Source organism: Ostrea edulis, chromosome 3 (genome assembly GCF_947568905.1).
Source record: "Ostrea edulis chromosome 3, xbOstEdul1.1, whole genome shotgun sequence".
NCBI lineage: Eukaryota > Metazoa > Mollusca > Bivalvia > Ostreida > Ostreidae > Ostrea > Ostrea edulis.
The window spans coordinates 62,328,581-62,354,306 of record NC_079166.1 but is presented as its reverse complement, the minus strand read 5'-3'; the positions used below and the strand labels follow the sequence as shown (position 1 = coordinate 62,354,306).

Here is a 25,726-nt window from a genome sequence, read left to right as displayed (position 1 = left end):
TGTTAATGAGGACTGGGAGGCTGGCTCTTTTTAATTAAGACTTTTCTTTTTTGTGGAATTATCACCATGCAATGATCCCTTTCCAAATCATTACTTGCGATCCTAACAAGTGTTATCTGATGAAGGGACAAACTGAGAAATCTTGTCCTGAGGAAGTAGATCATGATTGGTAATGGCTGATAAGTTCCAAAAATCACCAGAAAGTGACAAATATTTGTTAACAAAACTGTCAAGTTTGACCACCAATAGTTGAGAAAGTCTTTAGCAGCATGGAGAGGATAGATGGTTAAGTCAATAGTACAAGGGTGCCCAGGGGGAGGCTTTTGATTCTGTGTATTGGAGCTTACACAGTGTACCCTGCTTACACTGCCTGATTATAGGCCCCATACCAGGAGGTTTCACCTTCTCTTTCACAGCATTTCAAACCCGAGAAAATAGCTGCTTATAATCTTTGCTTTATCATTAGAAATCTTTCTGAATGACGATTTCTTTTTTCCTAAATAAAACATGTTACTCAGGAGGTCTGGACAAATGGCCATATTGTTTAACTGTCAGCTCTCATGTGATTTTATTTGTTTGTCAATCTGACCTATCTTCCCAAACATTATCTTTTCTTGATCATCACTGACCCCCTCCAAACAAATTGTGTCACCCTCAATCAACATCAAATTGACCTACATGAAGCAACATTGCTGGCTACCAGACTTACAAAATTTATTGCCTGCATGGCATTGATCTCCTGTCTCATGTCCTGAGAAAAGGACCAGATTTCTCTTTCATCAGAATTTGTGAATGGAGGAGGGGAATGTGTGCTTCCTGTTATAAAACAATTGCAGGAACCATCAAGAGGAGAGTAATGATAATGGTCTGGTATAGAAGCTGCCAATACAAAACTGAGACAAACATCTCACTTCCACTTGGCTTTTTTTTATCACCAAATGGAGTAGAAAGGTGTGAAGTCAATTGCCTGCCCTTGTCAGAGAACAATCCATGAATTAGCTCTGTGTTAGCTTATGGACTTTTATGTGTCCTTCAAGGGGGAGAAATTCACACAAAAACTGAGGGACACTGCTGGTTCCATGCCTTTCTTCTTTTGGAGATCCATTCACTTACAGGCTGACTAGAGTTTCCATTCACTTCAAGTGGTTTTTGTCTATTATACATGCTCATACCTTTGGTGTTGTACCCATAACAAATGACTTCTTCTGTCAATTGAGGCAAAAATTTGAGTATAAAAGGTTAACTGACTGCCTTAAATGATTTTCTTTATTACATTGCCTGGCATTTGCCTATGATTAAATGCAGAGTAAGCGGTAAATGTATAGGGTCTCCCAGATTTCTCACATGTTCACTGAGATGTTTATCAGTGTCATTTGAAATGGTAGTTTGTATGAATCTTTCATCTTTATAACTCAAAACGTAACACAGGTCATCGAATATGACTTGCTAATCATGATTCTACTCTAACAATATTATGTCTAAAAATTAAGTCCTGATTAGGTGTAAAATCAAGGTCAAATTTGTCCCACCAATGTCAAGATCAGGTTTCGTTGCCTAATCTCAAGCTTTTTCTCTATTAAAGTTTCTTGATAATGACCAAAACATATACATTGCTAAAACTCAGTCAAATGCATTAATGTGAAAATCAAATTCGGTCAGATCTCATGGAGTCCGGTTCCATGGAGATCTGCTTTCCTTTTGTGGAGAGATACATTTGAATTTCTTTTTTCTGCACTATTTGACCTGGTCTTAGCTGGGAGAACACATCTCAGTCTCCACTCCAGGCCACCTAGGGGATGAGTTTAACATTCCGTCTCTGAATGCAGACCAGCCTTCTGTTAAATGAAACTTAGCCTTTCTGTTCTTACCAATGTTTGCACACACACGTGGTTAATGTCACCAAGTTATATTTTCTGTTTGCCCTTATAAGAACAAATTCCACTTGCAGGCTGTTGTGTGAAAGTGGTGTATACAATATGTAAGCAGAGGTTACTTGGCTTTTATGAATTTCGGGTTTTCTTCACCTAATTTTGACCTCCTCTGTTAAGCCTTTTGGTCACCTTTGTGTAAATATTATGATAACATTTCAAGGTTTTCCTCTGTCTTGCTTTTTTTTTTATATTTATGACCTTTTTTATACTTTCATTTTGGAGGGAAAACTTAAAGCCTGTGAATCATCAAGCTGTAAATCTTCCATGTGATTTCTAGATGATTCTATTGTTAACTAAAACCCTTCTCAAATCTCGCACAAGTCAAAACTCAAGGTAGCATAACACCACATAAAATATTCATCATTTCTTGGAAAGATATATAATCTAAACTATGTAACCAGAAGATAATCCATGATTATGAATTTTTCTTGCATTGCATAATCAAGACTTCTTGCAGAGTTTTGAGCAACACTTTGAGGTCTGCACAGGCCAAAGGAGTTGGCTGAATTAATGCTTCTAGCTTTTGTGTTTGGTGTTTGATCCCACCGACTCTGTAACAAGTGCAAAAGCCCCAGGTCCTTTTTGTTTCATTCATAAAGAAAAGTGACAGCATGACAGTCCAGACGAGGGTTTGTTTCAGTTGAATGAAAAAGAGGCATCAGTAAGGTTACTACTGCCATTTTTGGTGTTTCATTGGACAAGGACGAAAGCTAAAACTACTGAGCTTGCTGAAGTGTACAATTTGGGTTGTTTTGCTTTTTTGTAGTTTTTCCACTGAATGACCCTGGTCATTCACAGTGGGAAGGAGGGGCAATGATTCTTGTGTGTGGCCAAGGGCCCAAGGGCTATACAAAAACTCAAAAATATTGTAATTATGAAATTTTTATACTGTTTATATTTGACAATGGCTTGGAACAGGCAATAGTAATTAGCCCATGTTTACTTCTCCCGGTAGGACCACCACTTCAAGAGACAGAACGAATTTCATTCTGACAATGCCTACATTTTTCTCCTGATGTATGAGATGGAGCTTTGAACTTTTTTTTGTCAAAAGTCATGAATTTTTCCAACATGTTATTCAGGTCTGTACAAAGGAATGTCTCTGGAATGAATGACAGAAGTGGATAGAAGTCCTGAATTAACTGTTAACATCCGTTTAAGATGTGTAAATTTAAAAAGAACTTGATACAGAATTCATCAATACCTAAATCTGAAATCAGAAGACTCAGTCTCTACTCACAAATGACACCAGGCGCAAATTTTATAAAGTAGAATCATATCATTTATTTTTATTATTACTGTAATAAAATTAGCTTTAATTCTTTTGAAAACCATGGCATTATTTGGAAATTAAGCTCTTTTGAAAGTAATTTTCTTAAAACCATTGCATTATTTGGAAATTCAGCTCTTTTAAGAGTGATTTTCTCTACATTTTCTTGTAGAAACTTTCTTTAACATTGAAATATTCTAAAATATTTTGGAGAACTTTATATCATGTATTCAAACAGTATTGACCAAGCCTGCTTTTGGTCTGATGCTTTTATGAGAACTTAAACTCTTTTTTAAACTTTTCTACTTTTGCAAGCTTATAAAATCTTTTAAAGTTTTCTATTTTTGCAACCTTATAAACTCTCTTTTAAACTTTTCTATTTTCGCAACCTTATAAACTCTTTTTTAAACTTTTCTATTTTTGCAATCTTGCACTTTCAATTTACAATTTCAATTTTTATTTTAACATACTTAGCATAAAAAGATTTATTTCTTCAGAAAAGTTATTTAGCAGATAAGAAAAACAAACTATGTACTTATCCTCTAGATCCGTTACAGCGGTTGACCATCAAGATTCTCTCTCTGTAACGGGAGAAAAGAAATTAATTTTCTCAGGTATTTATGGCTATCAAGACTTATATAAAATGTGACAAAAAAGGTCTTGATTTTCCTTGGGTGACAAAGCTGTCCATTATTGTTGGAGATTTGCTCTGATAAGTACAACTTGTCCATAAATACCAGGGAACGGTTGACCAGCCCCCCATAGTTCAAGCCTATCATGTTTCAACAATGTTTTATGGCGGCCATCTTAACACCCTGTTCTCAACACCAAGTATTCAATTTGATGGTCTTAAACTTCATTTGAATGTCTATCAAGTGGATTTTTTTGTATAATTTTTTTCTCTGCTTGAACTTAACTTTCCCCGGACATTCAATAAGAAACCTGAACATACAATGTTTTATTGCAGCATATCAGAAAGTTAGCTATGCTTGACCACAATTTGTCCTTTCCACATTACTTCACAGTGAGAATATTCATCAGAGTAGTTCCAAGTTATTGTCTGTTGACACCTCATTTTATTATGTTTCAGAATAATGAATAATTAAAAAAAAAACTGAAATATTTTCTTGTAACACCATTCCTGAACTCGCATATTACCAGAAGCCAATGACCAGTCATATATCTGCATTCGACTGAACTTACTTGGCTAGAAACCGTAAATTTGCTCTCACATTTGCAGGGGATAGACCAAATTCCATATTGTACATATGGAATAGTGAAAGGTCTGAGCACCTTAAAGCTGACTCTTGTCCTATTCTAAAGGCACCTAGAAATGCCACTGGTTGGAAACAGAGGATGCCTGTTAATATCTGTGTCATAGAGGTCATAGGTTTAGGTCAAAGTTAAATGTTAGTAGATTTGTAATTTGTTAGTGGAAGTGTCTCCTTTGCGATGCCTTATAATTCTGTTCGTACTGAATATGAAGTATTCAACCTTTGTCTCAACGTAGAAGCTATGTTACCTTGAGTATATGTGGACAGCACCTGGACACCAATGCCACATGTTTTCCTAGTGAATGAATGCTAGTATGTACCTTGCTCGTATAATTCTATTGCATATATATCACATCGTACCACAAAATTCATGTTAAGAAATATCAAATGGACTCTTGACCCTGACCTCATCGAACAACTTATTGTTGCCATAGACTTAATAGACAACAGGGTGATCATTTACAAACTTACAAAACTAGTCTAAATGCAGAAGATGAATAAGAATTGTTCAATCATTTTAAAAAACAGAATTATAAGCTGACCTTCATCGATTGAGTGAAGACAGTATACCTTTATTTTGACTCTAGAGAAGAATGGTGGATGAATCTCACTGAAAGACAATGCCTGTCTTAAGTGCATTTGAGATGTGCTGCTAATATATGTCCTAATTAATGCTAGTAGTTCTTTTCACTTCTTTTGATATTCCAATATCTAAGAAATTGACCAAATGAATGTAAACACTACAGTCTAATCATGATATCCTTGAACGCTTTACTTTCTATTCATTATTCTTGAACTTTTTGCTTTCTAATCATTTGTCGCAGTCAGTCACATTCGATCGCTGGTGGCCAGATAGTTCAGTTGGTTAAAGCACCTAGAGAATCAGGGGGCACGGGTCCATTGCATTTTCTCCCTTCCTGTTGCACATAATTCTTGAACTCTTTATACTATCTAATCATAATTTTCTTGAACTCTTTTTCTTTCTAATCATAATATTCTTGAACTCTTTTCTTTAATCATGATATTCTTGAACTCTTCTTTCTAATCATGATATCCTTGAACTTTTTACTTTCTAATCATTATTCTTGAACTCTCTGTTTCGGTTTCTAATCATTATTCTTGAACTCTTTGTTTCCTAAGCAGCATTCTTGAGTTCTTGCTTAGTGATCAAGATTTGTCACAGTAAAGCGAAGGTGACACCCTTATTGTAACAGCTGATGATACAATCCCTTTGAAATAATGAGAACTTCTTTATTGAATGAACCCACAAGATGATGGAGATTTCTGGAAGGTTCAAGTTACAGGTAGCATACACTAAATATTTCCCCATCATTACGGTGAAACTTGCTTACTTTGTAAACTAAGAGGTCATGTACCCCTAATGAATACACATCACCCAGCAAAGAGTTTGTTATAAATGGAGTAATTCTAACCACAAACATCAGCTAGAAGCTTAGGTTTCACTAGTATTACCAATCCCACGAGTGTTACATCCCTTTGAAGCTCTGTAAAAGCCCCCATTCTTGTAGATTAATGGAAAAAGCCCATTCAATGACAGGTCAGATTATTTCAAATTTGATAACTTGTGAGCACTCAGATACTGTCAATGATATGGTTTGCTTTTTGATCACATCATTTTGAATTATACACACAAGTTATATGAATTTATGGCAAATTAACAAAAATTATGCCATTTTTGGCATATTTACATTATTTTTTATAAGTACCTGCAATTTAAAAAATAAACACTAGTATATCTTGAAAACACAACTCCTTAGCAGACTACTGAAGATGTATGGTTGACATTTGTTAAGTTCAGCTATAAATTTGTAAAATTTGCAATACAAAATATACATAGCATTAACAATTCTACACATTCATCATTGAAGTGGAGTCATTTGAAAAATGTTGTTGACTCTGCAATTTCTCCAACCAATTAAATGCAATGAAGTAAAACAGAGTTCAGAAGTCGCTGCACTAAGTAGGTGGGACATGCTAATTGTGTCATGATGCCCTATATTTAAAAAAGCTTTTTGTATTGTTGCAATCCCCCTATTGTGGCTGTCTCTGACTTCAGGAGGCTCTGTGTGTCGTTGAAGAAATCCAGGAGACAGGAATTTTAATCTCTTCAGTTTTCAATAGGCAGGAAGTTAAGTGTTGGTAGATTGTCCCTGATCAGAGGTAACCTGGTCGATAAATTCAGTGTGGGTTGATGAGGAGGGGAGTAAGGGGAGGGGACAGCCTGACAGGCGTGAGGGGGGCCCTAATTGTGAGGCTTTCTGATGCCGACTCGCCACCTCTCTATTATAGGATTAACTCCAGAAAAGTAATGCCCATAAATGTTATTGCAGCTCAACCTGCTATAAAGACATGCAAGGTATAGCCATAAAGCTACAGGAATACAGGGCTACCAGATCTTTCTTAACCACAGAATTACAAGATTATGTATTCATTTTCATGGTACCCTTTTAAAGCTTATTGCAGAAAAGCTTTTCATATTCCACAATCGTACAAAAATTGATTTTATAAGCAATACATTTGTAAAAGTCAAATGACACAATTTTTAAATCTTGCAAGGTTAACACTGCCAATTTACAAATACAATTCTACATCACCTTCATTTTCTCTCTTGAAGGTGATCATTGACTAGTAAGATCTGTGTGTGTGAAGGTGACCATTGACTAGTAAGTGTTGTGTGTGTGTGAAGGTGACCATTGACTAGTAAGTGCTGTGTGTGAAGGTGACCATTGACTAGTAAGTGTTGTGTGTGAAGGTGACCATTGACTAGTAAGTGTTGTGTGTGAAGGTGACCATTGACTAGTAAGAACTGTGTGAAGGTGACCATTGACTAGTAAGTGCTGTGTGTGAAGGTGACCATTGACTAGTAAATGCTGTGTGTGAAGGTGACCATTGACTAGTAAGAGCTTTGTGTGTGAAGGTGACCATTGACTAGTAAGTGTTGTGTGTGTGTGTGAAGGTGACCATTGACTAGTAAGAACTGTGTGAAGGTGACCATTGACTAGTAAGTGCTGTGTGTGAAGGTGACCATTGACTAGTAAGTGCTGTGTGTGAAGGTGACCATTGACTAGTAAGAACTGTGTGAAGGTAACCATTGACTAGTAAGAACTGTGTGTATGAAGGTGACCCATTGATTAGTAAGTGTTGTGTGTATGAAGGTGACCATTGACTAGTAAGTGTTGTGTGTGTGAAGGTGACCATTGACTAGTAAGAACTGTGTGTGTGAAGGTGACCATTGACTAGTAAGAGCTTTGTGTGTGAAGGTAACCATTGACTAGTAAGAACCATGTGTATGAAGGTGACCCATTGATTAGTGAGTGTTGTGTGTGAAGGTGACCATTGACTAGTAAGTGCTGTGTGTGAAGGTGACCATTGACTAGTAAGTGCTGTGTGTGTGAAGGTGACCATTGACTAGTAAGTGCTGTGTGTGTGTGAAGGTGACCATTGACTAGTAAGAACTGTGTGTGTGAAGGTGACTATAGACTAGTAAGAACTGTGTGTGAAGGTGACCATAGACTAGTAAGTGCTGTTAGTGTGAAGGTGACCATTGACTAGTAAGAACTGTGTGTGTGAAGGTGACCATTGACTAGTGAGTATTGTGTGTGTGAAGGTGACCATTGACTAGTAAGTGTTGTGTGTGTGTGAAGGTGATCATTGACTAGTAAGTGCTGTGTGTGTGAAGGTGACCATTGACTAGTAAGAACTGTGTGTGTGAAGGTGACCATTGACTAGTAAGTGCTGTGTGTGTGAAGGTGATTGTTGACTAGTAAGAACTGTGTTTGTGAAGATGATCATTGACTGGTAAGAACTGTGTGTGTGAAGGTGACCATTGACTAGTAAATGCTGTGTGTGAAGGTGACCATTGACTAGTAAGAGCTGTGTGTGTGAAGGTGGTCATTGACTAGTAAGTGTTGTGTGTGTGAAGGTGACCATTGACTAGTAAGAGCTGTGTGTGTGAAGGTAACCATTGACTAGTAAGTGTTGTGTGTGAATGTGACCATTGACTAGTAAGAACTGTGTGAAGGTGACCATTGATTAGTAAGTGTTGTGTGTGAAGGTGAACATTGACTAGTAAGAACTGTGTGAAGGTGACCATTGACTAGTAAGTGTTGTGTGTGTGTGAAGGTGACCATTGACTAGTAAGTGTTGTGTGTGAAGGTGGCCATTGACTAGTAAGTGTTGTGTATGAAGGTGACCATTGACTAGTAAGAGCTGTGTGTGTGAAGGTGACCATTGACTAGTAAGTGTTGTGTGTGAAGGTGACCATTGACTAGTAAGTGCTGTGTGTGAAGGTGACCATTGACTAGTAAGTGTTGTGTGTGAATATGACCATTGACTAGTAAGAACTGTGTGTGTGTGAAGGTGACCATTGACTAGTAAGAGCTGTGTGTGTGGAGGTAACCATTGACTAGGAAGAACTCTGTGTGTGGTGGTGACCATTGACTAGTAAGAGCTTTGTGTGTGAAGGTAACCATTGACTAGTAAGAACTGTGTGTGTGAAGGTGACCATTGACTAGTAAGTGTTGTGTGTGAAGGTAACCATTGACTAGTAAGAACTGTGTGTGTGAAGGTGACTATTGACTAGTAAGAACTGTGTGTGTGAAGGTGACCATTGGCTAGTACGAGCTATGTGTGTGAAGGTGACCATTGACTAGTAAGAACTGTGTGTGTGAAGGTGACTATTGACTAGTAAGTGTTGTGTTTGTGTGAAGGTAACCATTGACTAGTAAAAACCATGTGTGTGAAGGTGACCATTGACTAGTAAGAGCTATGTGTGTGAAGGTGACCATTGACTAGTAAGAACTGTGTGTGTGAAGGTGACTATTGACTAGTACGAACTGTGTGTGTGAAGGTGACTATTGACTAGTAAGTGTTGTGTGTGTGTGAAGGTGACCATTGACTATTAAGAACTGTGTGTGTGAAGGTGACTATTGACTAGTAAGTGTTGTGTGTGTGTGAAGGTTACCATTGACTAGTAAGAACTGTGTGTGTGAAGGTGGCCATTGACTAGTAAGTGTTGTGTGTGTGAAGGTAACCATTGAATAGTAAGAGCTGTGTGTGTGAAGGTGACCATTGAATAGTAAGAGCTGTGTGTGTGAAGGTGACCATTGACTAGTAAGTGTTGTGTGTGTGAAGGTGACCATTGACTAGTAAGTGTTGTGTGTGTGTGAAGGTGACCATTGACTAGTAAGAACTGTGTGTGTGAAGGTGACTATTGACTAGTAAGTGTTGTGTGTGTGTGAAGGTGACCATTGACTAGTAAGTGTTGTGTGTGTGAAGGTAACCATTGACTAGTAAATGCTGTGTGTGAAGGTGACCATTGACTAGTAAGAGCTGTGTGTGTGAAGGTGACCATTGACTAGTAAGAACTGTGTGTTTGAAGGTGGCCATTGACTAGTAAGTGTTGTGTGTGTGTGAAGGTGACCATTGACTAGTAAGAATTGTGTGTGTGAAGATTACCATTGACTAGTAAGAACTGTGTGTGTGAAGGTGACCATTGACTAGTAAATGCTGTGTGTGAAGGTGACCATTGACTAGTAAGAGCTGTGTGTGTGAAGGTGGTCATTGACTAGTAAGTGTTGTGTGTGTGAAGGTAACCATTGACTAGTAAGAGCTGTGTGTGTGAAGGTGACCATTGAATAGTAAGAGCTGTGTGTGTGAAGGTGGCCATTGACTAGTAAGTGTTGTGTGTGTGTGAAGGTAACCATTGACTAGTAAGAGCTGTATGTGTGAAGGTGACCATTGACTAGTAAGTGTTGTGTGTGAATGTGACCATTGACTAGTAAGTGTTGTGTGTGAATGTGACCATTGACTAGTAAGAACTGTGTGAAGGTGACCATTGACTAGTAAGTGCTGTATGTGAAGGTGACCATTGACTAGTAAGAGCTGTATGTGAAGGTGACCATTGACTATTAAGGTTTATAAGGGAACCACTGTTAAGTAGGAGTTTTGGTTGTGAAGAATTTGCTGTACAGAACAGAAAACTGACAAAGTATTAGTCATATTTTACTAACACATGAAAAACATCAAAATTTCAATCAGTTTGAATGTAGGTCAAACTAGTCAAGACCCTAACCTTAGAAATTAAAATTATATCAAAGGAGAATGTAAGCAGAAGAAATACAGGTGGCTGCTGGGGTATAGTCTAATTTGTCTTTGATTTGCATTACATCTTGGTTGAAACAAAGCAGATAGATGAGAGATTCCTTTTGGTTGTGGAATTGATAGATTATAGACAAGATTGCAGAGTTGCACACTGTTTAATTCTTTTGTGAGTGGTAAACGATTTTTGTTGACGGATATTCTTTGATATTGTTTTCAGTGTTGGTAGATAATCATCGTAATGTTATACAATGGCTTTCTATCTGTTGTCCTCGTACGTTGACAGCACTGAAGAGAATGGTACAGTTTTTCACTCAAGTAACAAATATGTAGTGACATCATTGAAAGGAACTCCAAAAAATACAAATATTTGTGATGTATTTGATATGATTAATAGTCGCAATATGTAGGTGTTGTGATCTAATGTATGAACAAAGTATCCTGTGCAGCTGTTTTCTGGTTCAGTATACCTGCCTAAGATAAAGGTAAGTCTGTCAACAGGTTATCATTGCTGAAAGACTGAGATGAATACAGCGAAAGACAATCACTGATCACAATCACTGATCGTTTCACATCTCTAGTGATCAAAACGCTCCAGTGATGTTGATTAGATCCAATTCTGATTCACGAGCATGCTTAGTGCAGTTGTCATGTTGCTTACAATAGGAAATATCCAGAGGTTGTTGTGTCATGGCTGGGCAATTGCTCATGTGCAACAGATAAAAGTAAATAATTGCAATTCCTTACTTATGATTGCAGGTTTAAATTTAAAAATCGTCATGTCAAGGCATCTGCTGATAATGCAAAATTAAATGTGGTTTAACATGAGGTCTTCTACACCAATATTTCTTTCATTGTATGACAGCATTCTAGCATACTGAGAAATTAAGCATTCAATGAAGTTACAATTTAAGAGAAAGCTTTACCTGATTTCAATTATGCAAACATTATAGATATTATAATAGGGGATTGGTCACATCATAGAGAGACATGTGTCGCATGTTTAATGAGGAGATCAAAGACAAAGGTAGCAGAGAGGTGTGAGCCGTCTTACAAAATATTTACTTAAAAATCTGTCATGTGACAGAGAAACTTGAACATGGAGTAGGAGGGGTTGGAAAATCCAGCAACCTTGAAATTCAGTATGGTGTGGCTTTACATTTCTATTGGGTGATGGTCCAATTATTTTTTAATTTAGAAAAAATAAGAATGTTTTGTACAAAGAAATGTAGGTTACATTACAATTTCAGCTGTGTTTGTAATAAATTGACCAGTGTTAAAGTAAGCATGTCTTTGATAATGATCTTGTAATAATTGTCCAATGTTAAAGTTTAAGTATTGCATGATCATTGCAAAAATTTGCTGTTGTTGATACAGTTAAGCATATTCTACCTTACTTTCTAAATGAAATGCAATTGGTTTACAACTGTGTGCAGCCTAGGTGTAGAAGGCATGTGCATTCTAGTTGTATGATAAATGTGCAGCCTAGTTGTAGGATAAATATGCATGCAGCCTAGTTGTAGGATAAATTTGCAGCCTTAGTAGTTGTAGGATAAATGTGTAGCCTATAGTTGTAGGATAAATGTGCAGCCTAGTTGTAGGATAAATATGCAGCCTAGTTGTAGGATAAATATGCAGCCTAGTTGTAGGATAAATAAGCAGCATAGTTGACAAATATGCAGCCTAATTGATAAATGTGCAGCCTTAAGTTGTAGGATAAATTTGCAGCCTTAAGTTGTAGGATAAATATGCAGCCTAGTTGTATGATAAATATGCAGTCTAGTTGTAGAATAAATGTGCAATCTAGTTGTAGGATAAACATGCAGCCTAGTTGTAGAATAAATATGCAGCCTAGTTGTGGGATAAATGTACAGCCTAGTTGTAGGATAAATGTGCAATCTAGTTGTAGGATAAATGTGCAGCCTAGTTGTAGGATAAATATGCAGCCTAGTTGTAGGATAAATGTGCAGCCTAGTTGTAGAATAATTATATTGCCTATTTGTAGGATACATAGGCTATTCTGGTAAACATATATGTACATTTTGATACTGTTAAGATCTACAGAATGCTGATTTTCAAAGATTATATGCATTTGATATCGTGCAGATGAAAAACAAAATAAGCAGTTCTCAGAAATCTGTTGTCATTTCAGCGTTTTCAAATTTTCCAAAAACCTTTTATTTAAAAAACTTGGTCAATATGTCACCTTGAATCTGCGTAGTAGTTCTCAAGTTCAAAACTCCACCAAATTAAATATTTTATCTTTAACCACATCCTGTATGCTATATGGGGGTATAAATATATCCTAGTCATCTGGTTGAAACTATGCAGAGATCCCTCCTAGTATTTCTTGCTGGAGAGAATGAAAAATATTTGCATATACAGGGCTTGTTTTGAAAATAAGGGTATAATGCATTTATAGTGAATGTTTGCAAAACAGCATCTTTGTTAGTTTTCTATTTCCAAACTTAGAATTAAAAACAGTGAGAATTTAAGTTCTATATAAGATTTAATTCTCAAGGACATGGATATTCACATTCGTTTTTTAATATCAGAAATTGCAGTGAAGTCTTGAGAGGGTGCAGCTTGTTTGGACTTTAAAGGGATGAATGAACGAGAATCAGTTTCTCTGTCCTTGCATTGGTTGGTTGATTTTTCATTCACTTGACTGGGTAACTTATGAATGAAATACCTTACTGGAATTAGCCAGCAAATCAAACAGCTCAGGTAAATCTCGGGAGGCCACCATGGGGTTAAGACACAGATAAAAGTTGACAGAGGAATGTTCTTTGTTCTCCAGCATATTGATGAAATATTTAAAGAGGGGAAAACATACACAAGGCTCTACAAAGAATGAAGTTGTTAAAGATTACATTTTAGAGGATGCTACTTACATACCACTTTCAAACAATCTACATGCAGTTCTTTGGAATTGGGTGAAATTTTTATAAAATTCTATTCATAAACTAAAAGCAATATTAAAATTAAAATCAATGTTTGAAAAATAACTTCAAATTTGTGTTCATTAGAATTGTTGCTATCCTAGTTATTGGAAGTTGATCAGCTTATTAAGGGCAGCCAGTGTTTGATAAGACGAGGTTTACCTGTCAGAGATTCACATTCCATGTAAATAACATAGTCCCGCCCTCTTATTTTGTGGTTAACGGAGACAATTTATAATGCTGATTACACAAAATTCTGCCTATTTCACAATATTGCAATGAAACACATGGCACTATGCACATGAATTTAAATATCATTTGAAATTTTCTGCTCATGTTTTCTATTATTGTCATAAAGCCTTGAAATTGTGTTGCCTTATTTTGAATTACAGGTCAGGTGATTAAAAGTCTTAGCCTTAAAATTGGAATAAATTGTGTTGAACGTTTCACAATGAACATCAAGGAAATCTAATTTATAATTAGATATAAATTTCTTTTTGAATTGTTTAGAGCTTTTGTTCTGGAGTTTATATGGTATTGCATTTTTAAGTTACATTAGAAAGAAAGAAGAGGATTGTATACTGAACCCTCTCTGAAGGGAGGGTTTCAGCACTGTCTATGGAGGGAGGGTTTCAGCACTGGAGGGAGGGTTTCAGCACTATGGATGGAGGATTTCAGCACTGTCTATGGAGGGAGGATTTCAGCACTGTCTATGGAGGGAGGATTTCAGCACTGTCGAGGGAGGGTTTCAGCACTGTATGTGGAGGGAGGGTTTCAGCACTGTGGAGGGAGGATTTCAGCACTGTTTGTGAAGGGAGGGTTTCAGCACTGTCTGTTGAGGGAGGGTTTCAGCACTGTGGAGGGAGGATATCAGCACTGTCTGTGAAGGAAGGGTTTCAACACTGTATGTGGAGGGAGGATTTCAACACTGTCTGTGAAGGGAGGGGTTCAGCACTGTCTATGGAGGGAGGGTTTCAACACTGTGGAGGGAGGGTTTCAGCACTGTGGAGGGAGGGTTTCAGCACTGTATGTGGAGGGAGGGTTTTAGCACTGTGGAGGGAGGATTTCAGCACTGTCTGTGAAGGGAGGATTTCAGCACTGTCTGTGAAGGAAGTGTTTCAGCATTGTCTATGGAGGGAGGGTTTCAGTCCTGTCTATGGAAGGAGGGTTTCAGCACTCTCTATGGAGGGAGGGTTTCAGCACTGTCTGTGGGGGGGGGTAGCACTGTCTATGGAGAGAGGGTTTCAGCACTGTCTATGAAGTGAAGGTTTCAGCACTCTCTATGGAGGGAGGGTTTCAGCACTGTCTGTGAAGTGAAGGTTTCAGCACTGTTTGTGAAGTGAGGGTTTCAGCACTGTCAGTGAAGTGAGGGTTTCAGCACTGTCTATGGAGGGAGGGTTTCAGCACTGTCTATGGAGGGAGGGTTTCAGCACTGTCTGTGAAGTGAAGGTTTAAACACTGTCTGTGAAGTGAGGGTTTCAGCACTGTCAATGAAGTGAGGGTTTCAGCACTATCTGGAGGAAGGGTTTCAGCACTCTCTATGGAGGGAGTGTTACAGCACTGTCTGGGGGGAGGGTTTCAGCACTGTATGTGAAGTGAAGGCTTCAGCACTGTCTGTGGAGGGAGGGTTTCAGCACTGTGGAGGGAGGGTTTCAGCACTGTCTATGGAGGAAGGGTTTCAGCACTGTCTGTAGAGAGAGGGGTTCAGCACTCTGTATGGAGGGAGGGTTTCAGCACTGTGTGTGGGGGGGGGGGGGGTTTCAGCACTGTCTGTGAAGTTAGAGTTTCAGCATTGTCTGTGAAGGGAGGGTTTCAGCAAGAAAATATTCTTGAATTTCATTGTCTGCTGTTAAAGTAAAACAACTGAAAATCCAAAAATTTTATTTTCCCACCTACACTGACAAACACCCTTCATAAACCTCATGTGTTTGGAGTTCTCCAACTATGTAATATGGGCCCCTTATTGAATTTTCCCATGCCCCCCCCCCCCCCCCAAGTTTTCTCATGTTATATGGAACCCTTTTAATCATTTAGTAATTTTTTTTAGCCATTGGTTTGCCATATATTATTATTAATGAATTATTTAGTACTTGTAAAAATTTCTATATTCATAATATATGTGTTTTCATTTGCATTGAAATTTATTATTTGGAGTCAAAACTGTCTGAAAATTAAGTTTTTAAAGCTGTGAAACTAATTCCCCATTAAATGAATTTTAATATGGTCATTCATAATACTAACTGTACATAAAGACACTGCCATTATAATTAAGCTAATTTATGTACCTTTTTGAGCATTGAAATATGTAGCATATTAATTAACCTGCACCTGATGATTTTGAATGAAAGCATGTGTGAGGAAATAGCTTGGTTATGGCACTCAGACATGCAGTAAAAATTTACATTTTGTGTATGGAAATTTTATAACAAGTGTACTACTATCTTGAAGCTGACGTAGACAGATTTTAGTAGTTGAACAGGAGGTTGGTTTTTTTTTAATTATTATTTGTGTTTTGTACATATGGAGGTACAAAAAATATTATTTTCATCAATTTGCGTTTTTGATTGTAATAGGCTTACTAGTTCATCTGCAGAGCAAACACTTAATTTTGTATTTATAAGAAGTTGAAAGTTTCAAATATTTCAATTTAATTGTTATATTAAAAATCTTTTGTTGGGGAGGGAGGGGGGGGCACTTTTTTATGATAGAAGATCGAGGACTGGTATCTTAGGTATTGAAAGAACTGGATTGTTCTGCTTTCTCTGAGGTATGATACAGAACAGGGTGATTTTTCTTCTCAGAGTAACACCCCTCCCCCCCCCCCACCCCCACCCCACACACACACACACACACACACACATACACATCGATACAGACAAGACAGAGTGGACTATTTTTTGTAAAGTCACATGTCACAAAGACCACATCTTGCACTACTGTGATGATGCTGGACAGACATAAGCATGATTTGTGGTGTTTTCCACTGTGGTGAGCAATGTTGTCCATAGGCCTCAGTTGAAACATTTGCCTTAAGTCTAATTTAAAATTTTTGTCCAACCATAATTCCTAACCTGAGTGTTATATATGTGCATCACATGTCTTTGTTTCACATTAAAGATGGGGAAATGGAAAAATTTATATGAAATATTTCCTAAAGTTAAAATAAGCGACGTCCGCTTTTGAAAGCATTGTTATTTATGATGTATTTTAAGGTTAATGTAGATAGGTTCTCCTTTGGGAACGTAAAGTTGTTTACATTTTGGGGTGTAAAAGTAGATATATGTTTGATAAATACATTTTCAAATGGACACCTTCAAAGGAAACATAACCATTACATTCAAAACTGAAATTCCTCAAGCCTACGTACGCAACCTTAAATCTCTGGAAGAGTCTAGTGGATTTTTTTTGATTAGGTAAGCAGTGTGATCTGGTCTGCATGTGAAAAAAAAAGTCAATGCAGAATTTTTAGAAATTCCTCTAAGCAACAATATGTAAATGCCCATAGTGCAAAAGATATGCAGTGGGTGGGAGAGAGAGGAAAAAAAACACCGTCGGATTGTTTCCAGCGGCAACCTTTGGAATACCCAGGTATCCTTCCTCATTCCAAAGAAAAAAATGTCCATGTCGAGGGTTCCCGGGGCATACATATATACACCTATTATGATATACTGTTTGTGTATGATTCACCACTGAGGAATGTGTAAAGGTCATGCATCTACATGTAAGTTGTCACCGAAGGTGTGTGATGTGATGATTTACAGGTGTATTGCTGATACTGGTTCCCGTCTCAGTATCACCAGAAACTACTAATCAGTCACTCAGTGGCCTTACTTCAAAGAAAACCTCTCCCCCATGTTATGTGTATGCAAGTTAATGCAGACCCAGAGCAAAACACCTCGGATCTGGAAAAACCCCAAGTGTAATTTCATTTTCATATTTAGCAATTTCTTTATCTGAGCCTTTCAAGATAAATTTTGCATTCCAAGCTCAGATTAAGGTGCATTGTTGACATCATGGATTTCGGTCATTAATTAGTTGTTTGCATTACATAACTTTATTCACTTAGGTGTGTGTGTTACATGCACACTACTATTACATAATGTAGATATGCCTTTCTTACTAGGTGTAACGTCATGATGTCATGCATTTTAAAGACCATTCAGATAACTGAAGTTTGCACCTTATATTGTTAAAATGATTTGTTCCATTCACAAAAAAAAAAAACAGATTATTAACATATTCCACTACTGTGGGGAAAAACAATTTTATTAGATATCCTGTAGAATTGTGCAACTTGTGTTTTATTATGGTCTTGGCAGAGTGATAAAAGGATTAATGCATGATATCTTTAAAAAAAAATTAAATCTTTTCTTCGTTGGATTTTATTAGTGTTGTTGAACATGCTGTTGTGTATAATGATCAGGATCCTTGAAACAGATATAAGAGTTCAAATTACACTCCATAATAGTTACTGCTGTTAGTGTTGGAAGTTATGATATTGGTATATTGCTGTGTGGGCTCTGTGTTACTAGTTTAATTTCTGTGGTAAACCAGCTCCTGTTTGTATTCACAGGGAGGTTGGAGCATTCAGTAACTTAAAGCTTCATCTGCAATATTCAGTCTTCAATCCCATCAGCCCTGACCCACAAGGGGCTTCACTGAGGTGTAGACTTGCCCTGACCCACAAGGGGCTTCACTGAGGTTTAGATTTGCCCTGACCCACAAGGGGCTTCACTGAGGTCTAGACCTGCCCACAGGGTCAGGACGCAGACCTGTGTCAATGCTTACAATCAGGCAATTTTCAGATTTCTCTGTAATGAAAGATCCAACTGAAGAAGGCCGGTAGATTTCCCAAAGACTGGATAGGGCAAACAGAAAATTATGCTGACCTCTGTCTCATGATTTTCTTTTAGAATTTGTTTAGTATACTTTCTGATGCCTCAGTATTGGGAATGGGTCAACCTTGAAGACATGGGTTAAAAAAAATCCTGATCTTTCAAGTGAGAAGTTTGTGTAGGATGGCTTGAATGGAGGGAGTGAAATCGCTGGATAATAAGCCAAGTTGGTAAACAGGCTTGCGGTGAATTCCATTCTGAGCACCCACTACAATGATGGGAACAGGGTGGTGACTAGTCAATGCTCTAAGCCCAGTATACAACAAGACTTTTGTTTGGGCAAACAGGACAATTTTTTTTTTTCCTTAGATAAAAAGTTGATAATTTGTAAATTTTAGTTGTTTCCCTTCCCTCAGTATATGCTGTTCACTGTTATCAGGGCATTATATAGTGAATTCACCAAAATTTGTATGTGGTCAAAGATGATACAGGTATTTATTTGAAGACTTATGAAAACAGAGGGATAAGCAGAACTTTATATATATAGATCAGGAAATTCCTCAAAATCAAATCAATTTTGTTTTTGAATTTCATCTTTTCTGTCCAGAACAATGGAGATTTGTACATGACTGCACCGTGGTGAGTTCAGTACACCTTGAGGAATGCTGGCGATGAGTAACACTGAGAGAAAACTCAATCTGACTCAGTAATGCATGCTTCAAACCATTTATCTCACCTCTCTGCACAGGTTCTATACCAACAGAAACCCGAGCTTCTGTATGGGTGACAGTCAAGGCCCGAGACTCACCCTCAATGCCGGATCAGATAACACTGATCTGATCTCTGCCTTTATGGATTTCATCACTGGCCTAACAGCCATGACCTTTCATTTTGAGGAGGAAAGTAAAATTATTGAAAAGGGAGATTCTTCACTTTATCTCCGGCACTTTGAACATTGTTTTTGCCCATTCAGCAGTAGATGAAGGGTTTCATACAAGAATGAGGGTGATGACAGGTGAAAACAGAGGAATTTTTCTGCTTTTGTATCTATTGTTGGTCTTTTTTCTGACTTTTAAGCAGTTTTTGTTGTGCATTTTTCTGCTAAATAAGCATTTTATTGTCTTATCTGGAGAAGTTATATAGGCTTTCTAATGTCAATTAGACATTTCCATGCGAGCTGTTCCAGATGACTTTGTTGTGGTGGTGATTGTCAGGAATGTGTTTTTGGATCCTTTTGGTGTATACAAAGTCTCTCTTCCATTGACTGTGACCGATTTCAGATCTTAAGTTGGTGTGTCACACACCTTGTAACGAAACAGAACTGATTGAGAATTTGAAGAGAAAAAAATTCTTATGGAAAATCATCTCTATGGCAATTAGACTATACACTATCATGGTGCATTAACTCCTCATAATTACCGTGGCAACAATACCCTGAACATCTCGCCAATTTACAGAAAAATTTTCTCATACATTTACCCGTCAATCACTGCTGCATTGCTTCAATTTTTTCTATTGCTTTCCAAGTATTTAGATGATAGAGAGTTTTTAAAATATCATAAAAACACTTTAGGTGTAATAAAATAAGGCTATAATCAATTTAAGTTGTTACTTAGAGAATTAGTGGAGCCTGTCTGGGTTGCAAGCATCCAAGGTATAAATTTATCACGGAAGCAAGTTGCAGATATGTGGGTGTTATATGCCTATAAATCTCTCAATTTTGACTAAAAATGTTTGTGCAACTATAGCTTTATCTGCGCATTTTGGAATTTAATGCAGGGTTTTTTGTTTTTTTTTTCGTTGAAAATTTCATCTGCATAGTCATTCTTGAATTCTTGGAAGAAAAATAAGATAAGCACTAAAAGGACATACTCCGTATTATACAGTTATTGACTGGTAATGCCGAAATGTTGTCAAAAGCCAAGGGCAATATATCAAGAATTAAGATTTAGTTGAATTGACCATATTTCATGGAGTTGTTTTCAATAAATTATGTCAGTTTATTTATATCTTATTGGACATAGATGTTATGGCCATTAATATAACCTATCATTGGGTCAAATGCTGTCTGAGGTGTTTCATACAGATTGTTAGGCAGTTCTTGGCACACTGATTTTGACTACAGATTACTCCATTTACCTGATCAAGATATAGGGCTCATGGCGGGTGTGACCGGTCGACAGGGGATGCTTACTCCTCTTAGGTACCTGATCCCATCTCTGGTGTCTCTAGGGGCCTGTGTTTGCCCAACTCTTTATTTTGTATTCCTTGCGGGAGTTAGTGATTGATTGATTGTATTTTAATGTCCCATCAAGAATTTTTTAACTCATATTGAGACGTCACCAGCTGTATGTGAAGTTCCACAAATTGAGACCTATGCATAGCGCTTATGGCCGTAGAAGTGAGAGTTCTTCATCGTGCCAACACCTGCCGTGTAGGGACCTCTGTTTTTTAAGGCCATATCCGAAAGACCTATGTCAAGCGCTTGGCGAAGGAGAAATCATTACCTATTTTAACATTTTAGGTTTCATGCGGTCATGGCATGAGTGGGGCTCGAACTCACGAACTTCCAGTTTCGAAGCGAACGCTATACCACTGAGCTACTGTGACCAGTGTGAGAGTTATTAGATTGATCACTGTTCATTATCTTCATGTTACATGTTAACTTACATCTCAACTTCTGACAAACAGGATGACTTCCACTTCTTCATTGTGAACTTCCCATATTTATGTAGCAATATTCCATTATCACCTGCATAATGTGTTTATGTCTCTCAACTGGTTTGATATGCAAGAGCTTATTCTGCATATGATCAGTTTTTAAATAGAGGCAAGCTACTGACAAACAAGTTCATGGTACAGGGGTTTCAACAGTTTCAATTAAAGTCAGCATTTCGCAAATTCTATGGTCGTTATTACAATGTTGTTTGCCAATACAACCTGTCATTGGGTCAAATGCTGTCTGATGTGTTTCATACCGAATGTTAGGCCATTCTTTATACACATTGATTTTGACTATGGATTACTCTGTTCACCCAATCAAAGTATAGGGCTCATGAAAGGTGTAACAGGTTGACATGGGATGTTTAATCCTCCTGGACAGCTTATCCCACCTCTGGTATGCCCAGGGGTCAGTGTTTGCTCAACTCTCTGTTTTGTATTGCTTATAGGAGTTATGAGATTGATCACTGTTTGTTATCTTCACCTTTTCATGTGAAATGATTACTCATGCATCATTGGTCTGAATCAGCACATGTTAACAACAGCATCAGATAAAAAGAGACATAATTAATTAATGCAATCAAAATGCACGTGTTCAATGTAATCGGTCTCAAAAATCCCATCAGCCGACATTGATGTAAACGAAAACAAAGAATGAGCATTCAGCTGTTATGTTGTTGTGGGGTTTTTTTTACTACTGTATTTATTAGAATGATAGTTATAGCATTATTGTTCATTTGATTAATTAGAATCAGCACTAGATTTGCATCACAATTGCAGCATGGATGTAGGCTAAGCCTGTCCACTTCCCTAAAGAGAAGATTATGTAGGATTACAAAACTTTAACAACAAATTAACCTAATTCAGTCAATTTAAACAGTATACAACATACATGTAACAGTGCTGTTTCTCAGGTGGTGCATGCTCATTAAAATTTCCTTGTTTTACAGAACAGATTTTGTCTTATTGCAAATTTAAACTCGAATGTGCTCCATAACTCCATAACTAATTACAATGTACATGTACCTCAAAATGCAGAGCGAGCTGAAGTAAATGTCAGAACTCAGACCTATAACTACAATAAACCTTGGTAATTCAAAATTCTTCTAAACTCAGACCTAACTACAATAAACTTTGGTACCTCAAAATTCTTCTAAACTCAGACCTAACTACAATAAACTTTGGTGCCTCAGAATTCTTCTAAACTCAGACCTAACTACATTAAACATTGGTACCTCAGAATTCTTCTAAACTCAGACCTACATGTGTAACTATAACAAACATTGGTACCTCAGAATTCTTCTAAACTCAGACCTAACCACAATAAACCTTGGTACCTCAGAATTCTTCTAAACTCAGACCTAACCACAATAAACCTTGGTACCTCAGAATTCTTCTAAACTCAGACCTAACTACAATAAACATTGGTACCACAGAATTCTTCTAAACTCAGACCTAACTACAATAAACCTTGTTACCTCAGAATTCTTCTAAACTCAGACCTAACTACATTAAACATTGGTACCTCAGAATTCTTCTAAACTCAGACCTAACTACATTAAACATTGGTACCTCAGAATTCTTCTAAACTCAGACCTAACTACATTAAACCTTGGTACCTCAGAATTCTTCTAAACTCAGACCTAAGTACGTTAAACATTGGTACCTCAGAATTCTTCTAAACTCAGACCTAACTACATTAAACATTGGTACCTCAGAATTCTTCTAAACTCAGACCTAACTACAATAAACCTTGGTACCACAGAATTCTTCTAAACTCAGACCTAACTATAACAAACATTGGTACCTCAGAATTCTTCTAAACTCAGACCTAACTACAATAAACTTTGGTACCTCAGAATTCTTCTAAACTCAGACCTAACTACAATAAACCTTGGTACCTCAGAATACTCCTAAACTCATAGCCAACACAGTGAACCTTTGAATGCCTAAAACTTAAAACAATGCTACAATAAAAGTAGGTTCCTTAGAACACTAATTAACTACAGGAAGCATTGTTGCATAATTGCTTTGATGATACTGTTAATTAATACAATGTTGCTTCATCTTTTTCAGAAGGTATCACACTGACTGAGGAACACCTTCAGGCCGGCCTGAGAGACGGGACACTCAGTCTGCCAAACTCCCATGTTATAGAGACAGGGTCACTCGATGGAGGTCAGGTTGAGGTCATATCGCATGGTCACATCATTGAGGAGAGTCAGGTGATCGAGTCAGGTGATGGAGTCATGTCTGAGGAGGAAGAGGAGGAGGAGCCTGAGGAAGATGTGGAGGAGGAGGGAATGATTGCCATGGAGCACCTGTCAGATTCGGTGGTGGAGGAGGAGCTGTCAGTCGGGGAGGGGCTTAATATGCAAATGACAGAATGATTGCCATGAAAAGATTGTGGTTTATTAAGGTCTGAAATAAAAAAAAGTCTCTGTAGGAGAGAGACTTAAAGCCCTAAGTTTATATGCCCCTGACTAAAGGATTACTATGGAGCATCAGTCAGAATATTTAGTAAGGGCCATCCATGAAGGAGTGGCTTAATATGCAAATAACTTTAGGAGCACCATAGTGTATCAAGGATATAACATGCTATTATACAAGATGGGTTTTTGTTGAGGTGGAGCTTGACATGTGAATCACTGGGTCAAGGATATTGGACACTAATAGAATAGTACTCACAAGATTAAACATCACATGGTTAGATTCACATTTTATTTTTATTTTTTTTGATTTGCTATCAAATTCTTCCCAGTTAAAAAGGCAGCAACACCTGAGCGATATCTGGTCTAGTATTGTGATAGATGACTAGATTCAGAAGACACTACAGAGCTGTAGACCCGGGGGTGGAAGAGCTGTAGACAGAGGGGCAGAAGAGCTGTAGACAGAGGGACAGTCCTGCAGTAGTGCGAGGCTCCTGTAAGGCTTAAGCTACAATATCTCTGGAGTGGCCAGCTGAAAAGCTGCATTGTAGGGATGAAGAAAACTGAATCAGAAGTTAAGGTTAGGGGATGATATTGATCCCAACAGTGATCTGGAAATAAGAGCACCTAACAATAGAAGCAATTAATTTTGCTATTTGTTGAAATTAGGAATTGAACTGATGACTTAGCATGCATCATCAGCATGTAAACTTAATCTTCAGACCTAATTTGTAGTACTCGTTTTTGTGATACTTGTTTTCATTATGAGCCTGTGATATGCCATTAGAATTATTGTTTACAATTACGTAATGAAAATGCTCAGGATAACATGATATACGTCACTGCACAACATCCTTAAAGACATGTGAATTATTTTCTACAGAGAATGAGAGATATTTGAATAAATATGTGAGAAAATAGTGTCTTTGCCTTATTTTTAACCAAGGGACACAACTGAAGATAAACCTAGGTATGAAGGGAGATCACTGGTGATTAGGAATGTGGAAGATGAGACGATATGATGATAAATAGGAAATGGTTTCACTTTGATATCCACACTATCCAGGGTGAATTGATGGTGTGGATTATCATAAATCTGTAGCCTTCAAAGGTAAAAATGACAAGCGGTTTATATGAAATTCTACCAGGCAGGGCTTGGTGGGACCATTTAGGGACATTGACCAGAAGAGGTCACTCCGCTACATGCATCTGATGTGCCAGTCCGAGATACCGCAATTCAGGCGTTTGATGTAAGGGTATTCATTTTTTAAAGCCATTATTTATGCATGAACAGTTTCCGCATTTAACACCGTGTTATTAAAATTATTTATTATCCTTTCAATTTTTATAGATCTAAAATGAAAGAATTAACCCAGGATTGTTGAATTTGACGTTTTATATGATTAATGTTTTGTACTATTGAATTTTGAGGTTTTTGTGTGTTTATTTTATACTTTTAGAGGGGGATATTTGGTGGGATTAGGAAAGATTTGGAACCTCTGCATGATCAATGAACATTTATCTATTCTGTACCATTAGCCTTTATTTATGAACGGTATAACATTAACTATTGGCCAATTTATTGTTGATATAGGAATGTGGAATGGTGATGATTTACTTCAAAGTACTTTTCCGGTATAATTGGTCAATAATTTGAATAAATTTGAAGCCATGTACATGTGTGCTGACGTCATAGCAAAACTTCACTTTTTCAACCATCGAAATATATGAAGGTATAAGATACTGAAATGGAGTGTTTATTGCATGATTGTAGTGGGGGGGGGGGGGGGGGGTACATCCCTACGAAGATGCGGATGTGTCCTTCCTCGCTCCCATGCCTACCATAACGTAACTTTGATTTCTGGGGCTGTCTCGTACGACCTTTGTTATTGGCAGTTATATTTCTAATGCAAAGCGCTAGGGAAATTGCAAAACGAGATTCCAAAAGTCAAATGCTTCCACAAATGGTAAAGTTTTACATAGTTGGGGTTTGGGGGTTGTATATATTATTTAACGTTCCGCTCCAGAATTTTTCAATCATATAGAGACGTCACTATTGCTGGTGAAGGGCTACAAAATTTAGGCCTATGCTCGGCGCTTATGGTCTTTTAGCAGGAAGGGGTCTTTATTGTGCCACACTTGCTATGACACGGGACCTCGGTTTTTGCGGTCTCGTCTGATGGACCGCTCTATTTAGTCTCCTC

General features: G+C 37.5%; 1 protein-coding gene across 2 annotated transcripts in view; it reads left to right on the top strand.

Annotated features, from left to right (window-relative positions):
- The window catches only part of LOC125677418 (uncharacterized), a 94,570-nt gene extending 70,130 nt beyond the window's left edge, over window positions 1–24,440 (top strand). For both annotated transcript variants that reach the window (XM_048915472.2, XM_056158452.1), the window contains exon 19: window positions 23,170–24,440. In XM_048915472.2, coding sequence (XP_048771429.1) covers window positions 23,170–23,483 — 314 coding nt within the window. In that variant the 3' untranslated portion in view covers window positions 23,484–24,440. The remainder of the gene's footprint in view (window positions 1–23,169) is intronic.
- The last annotated feature ends 1,286 nt before the right edge of the window (window positions 24,441–25,726 follow it).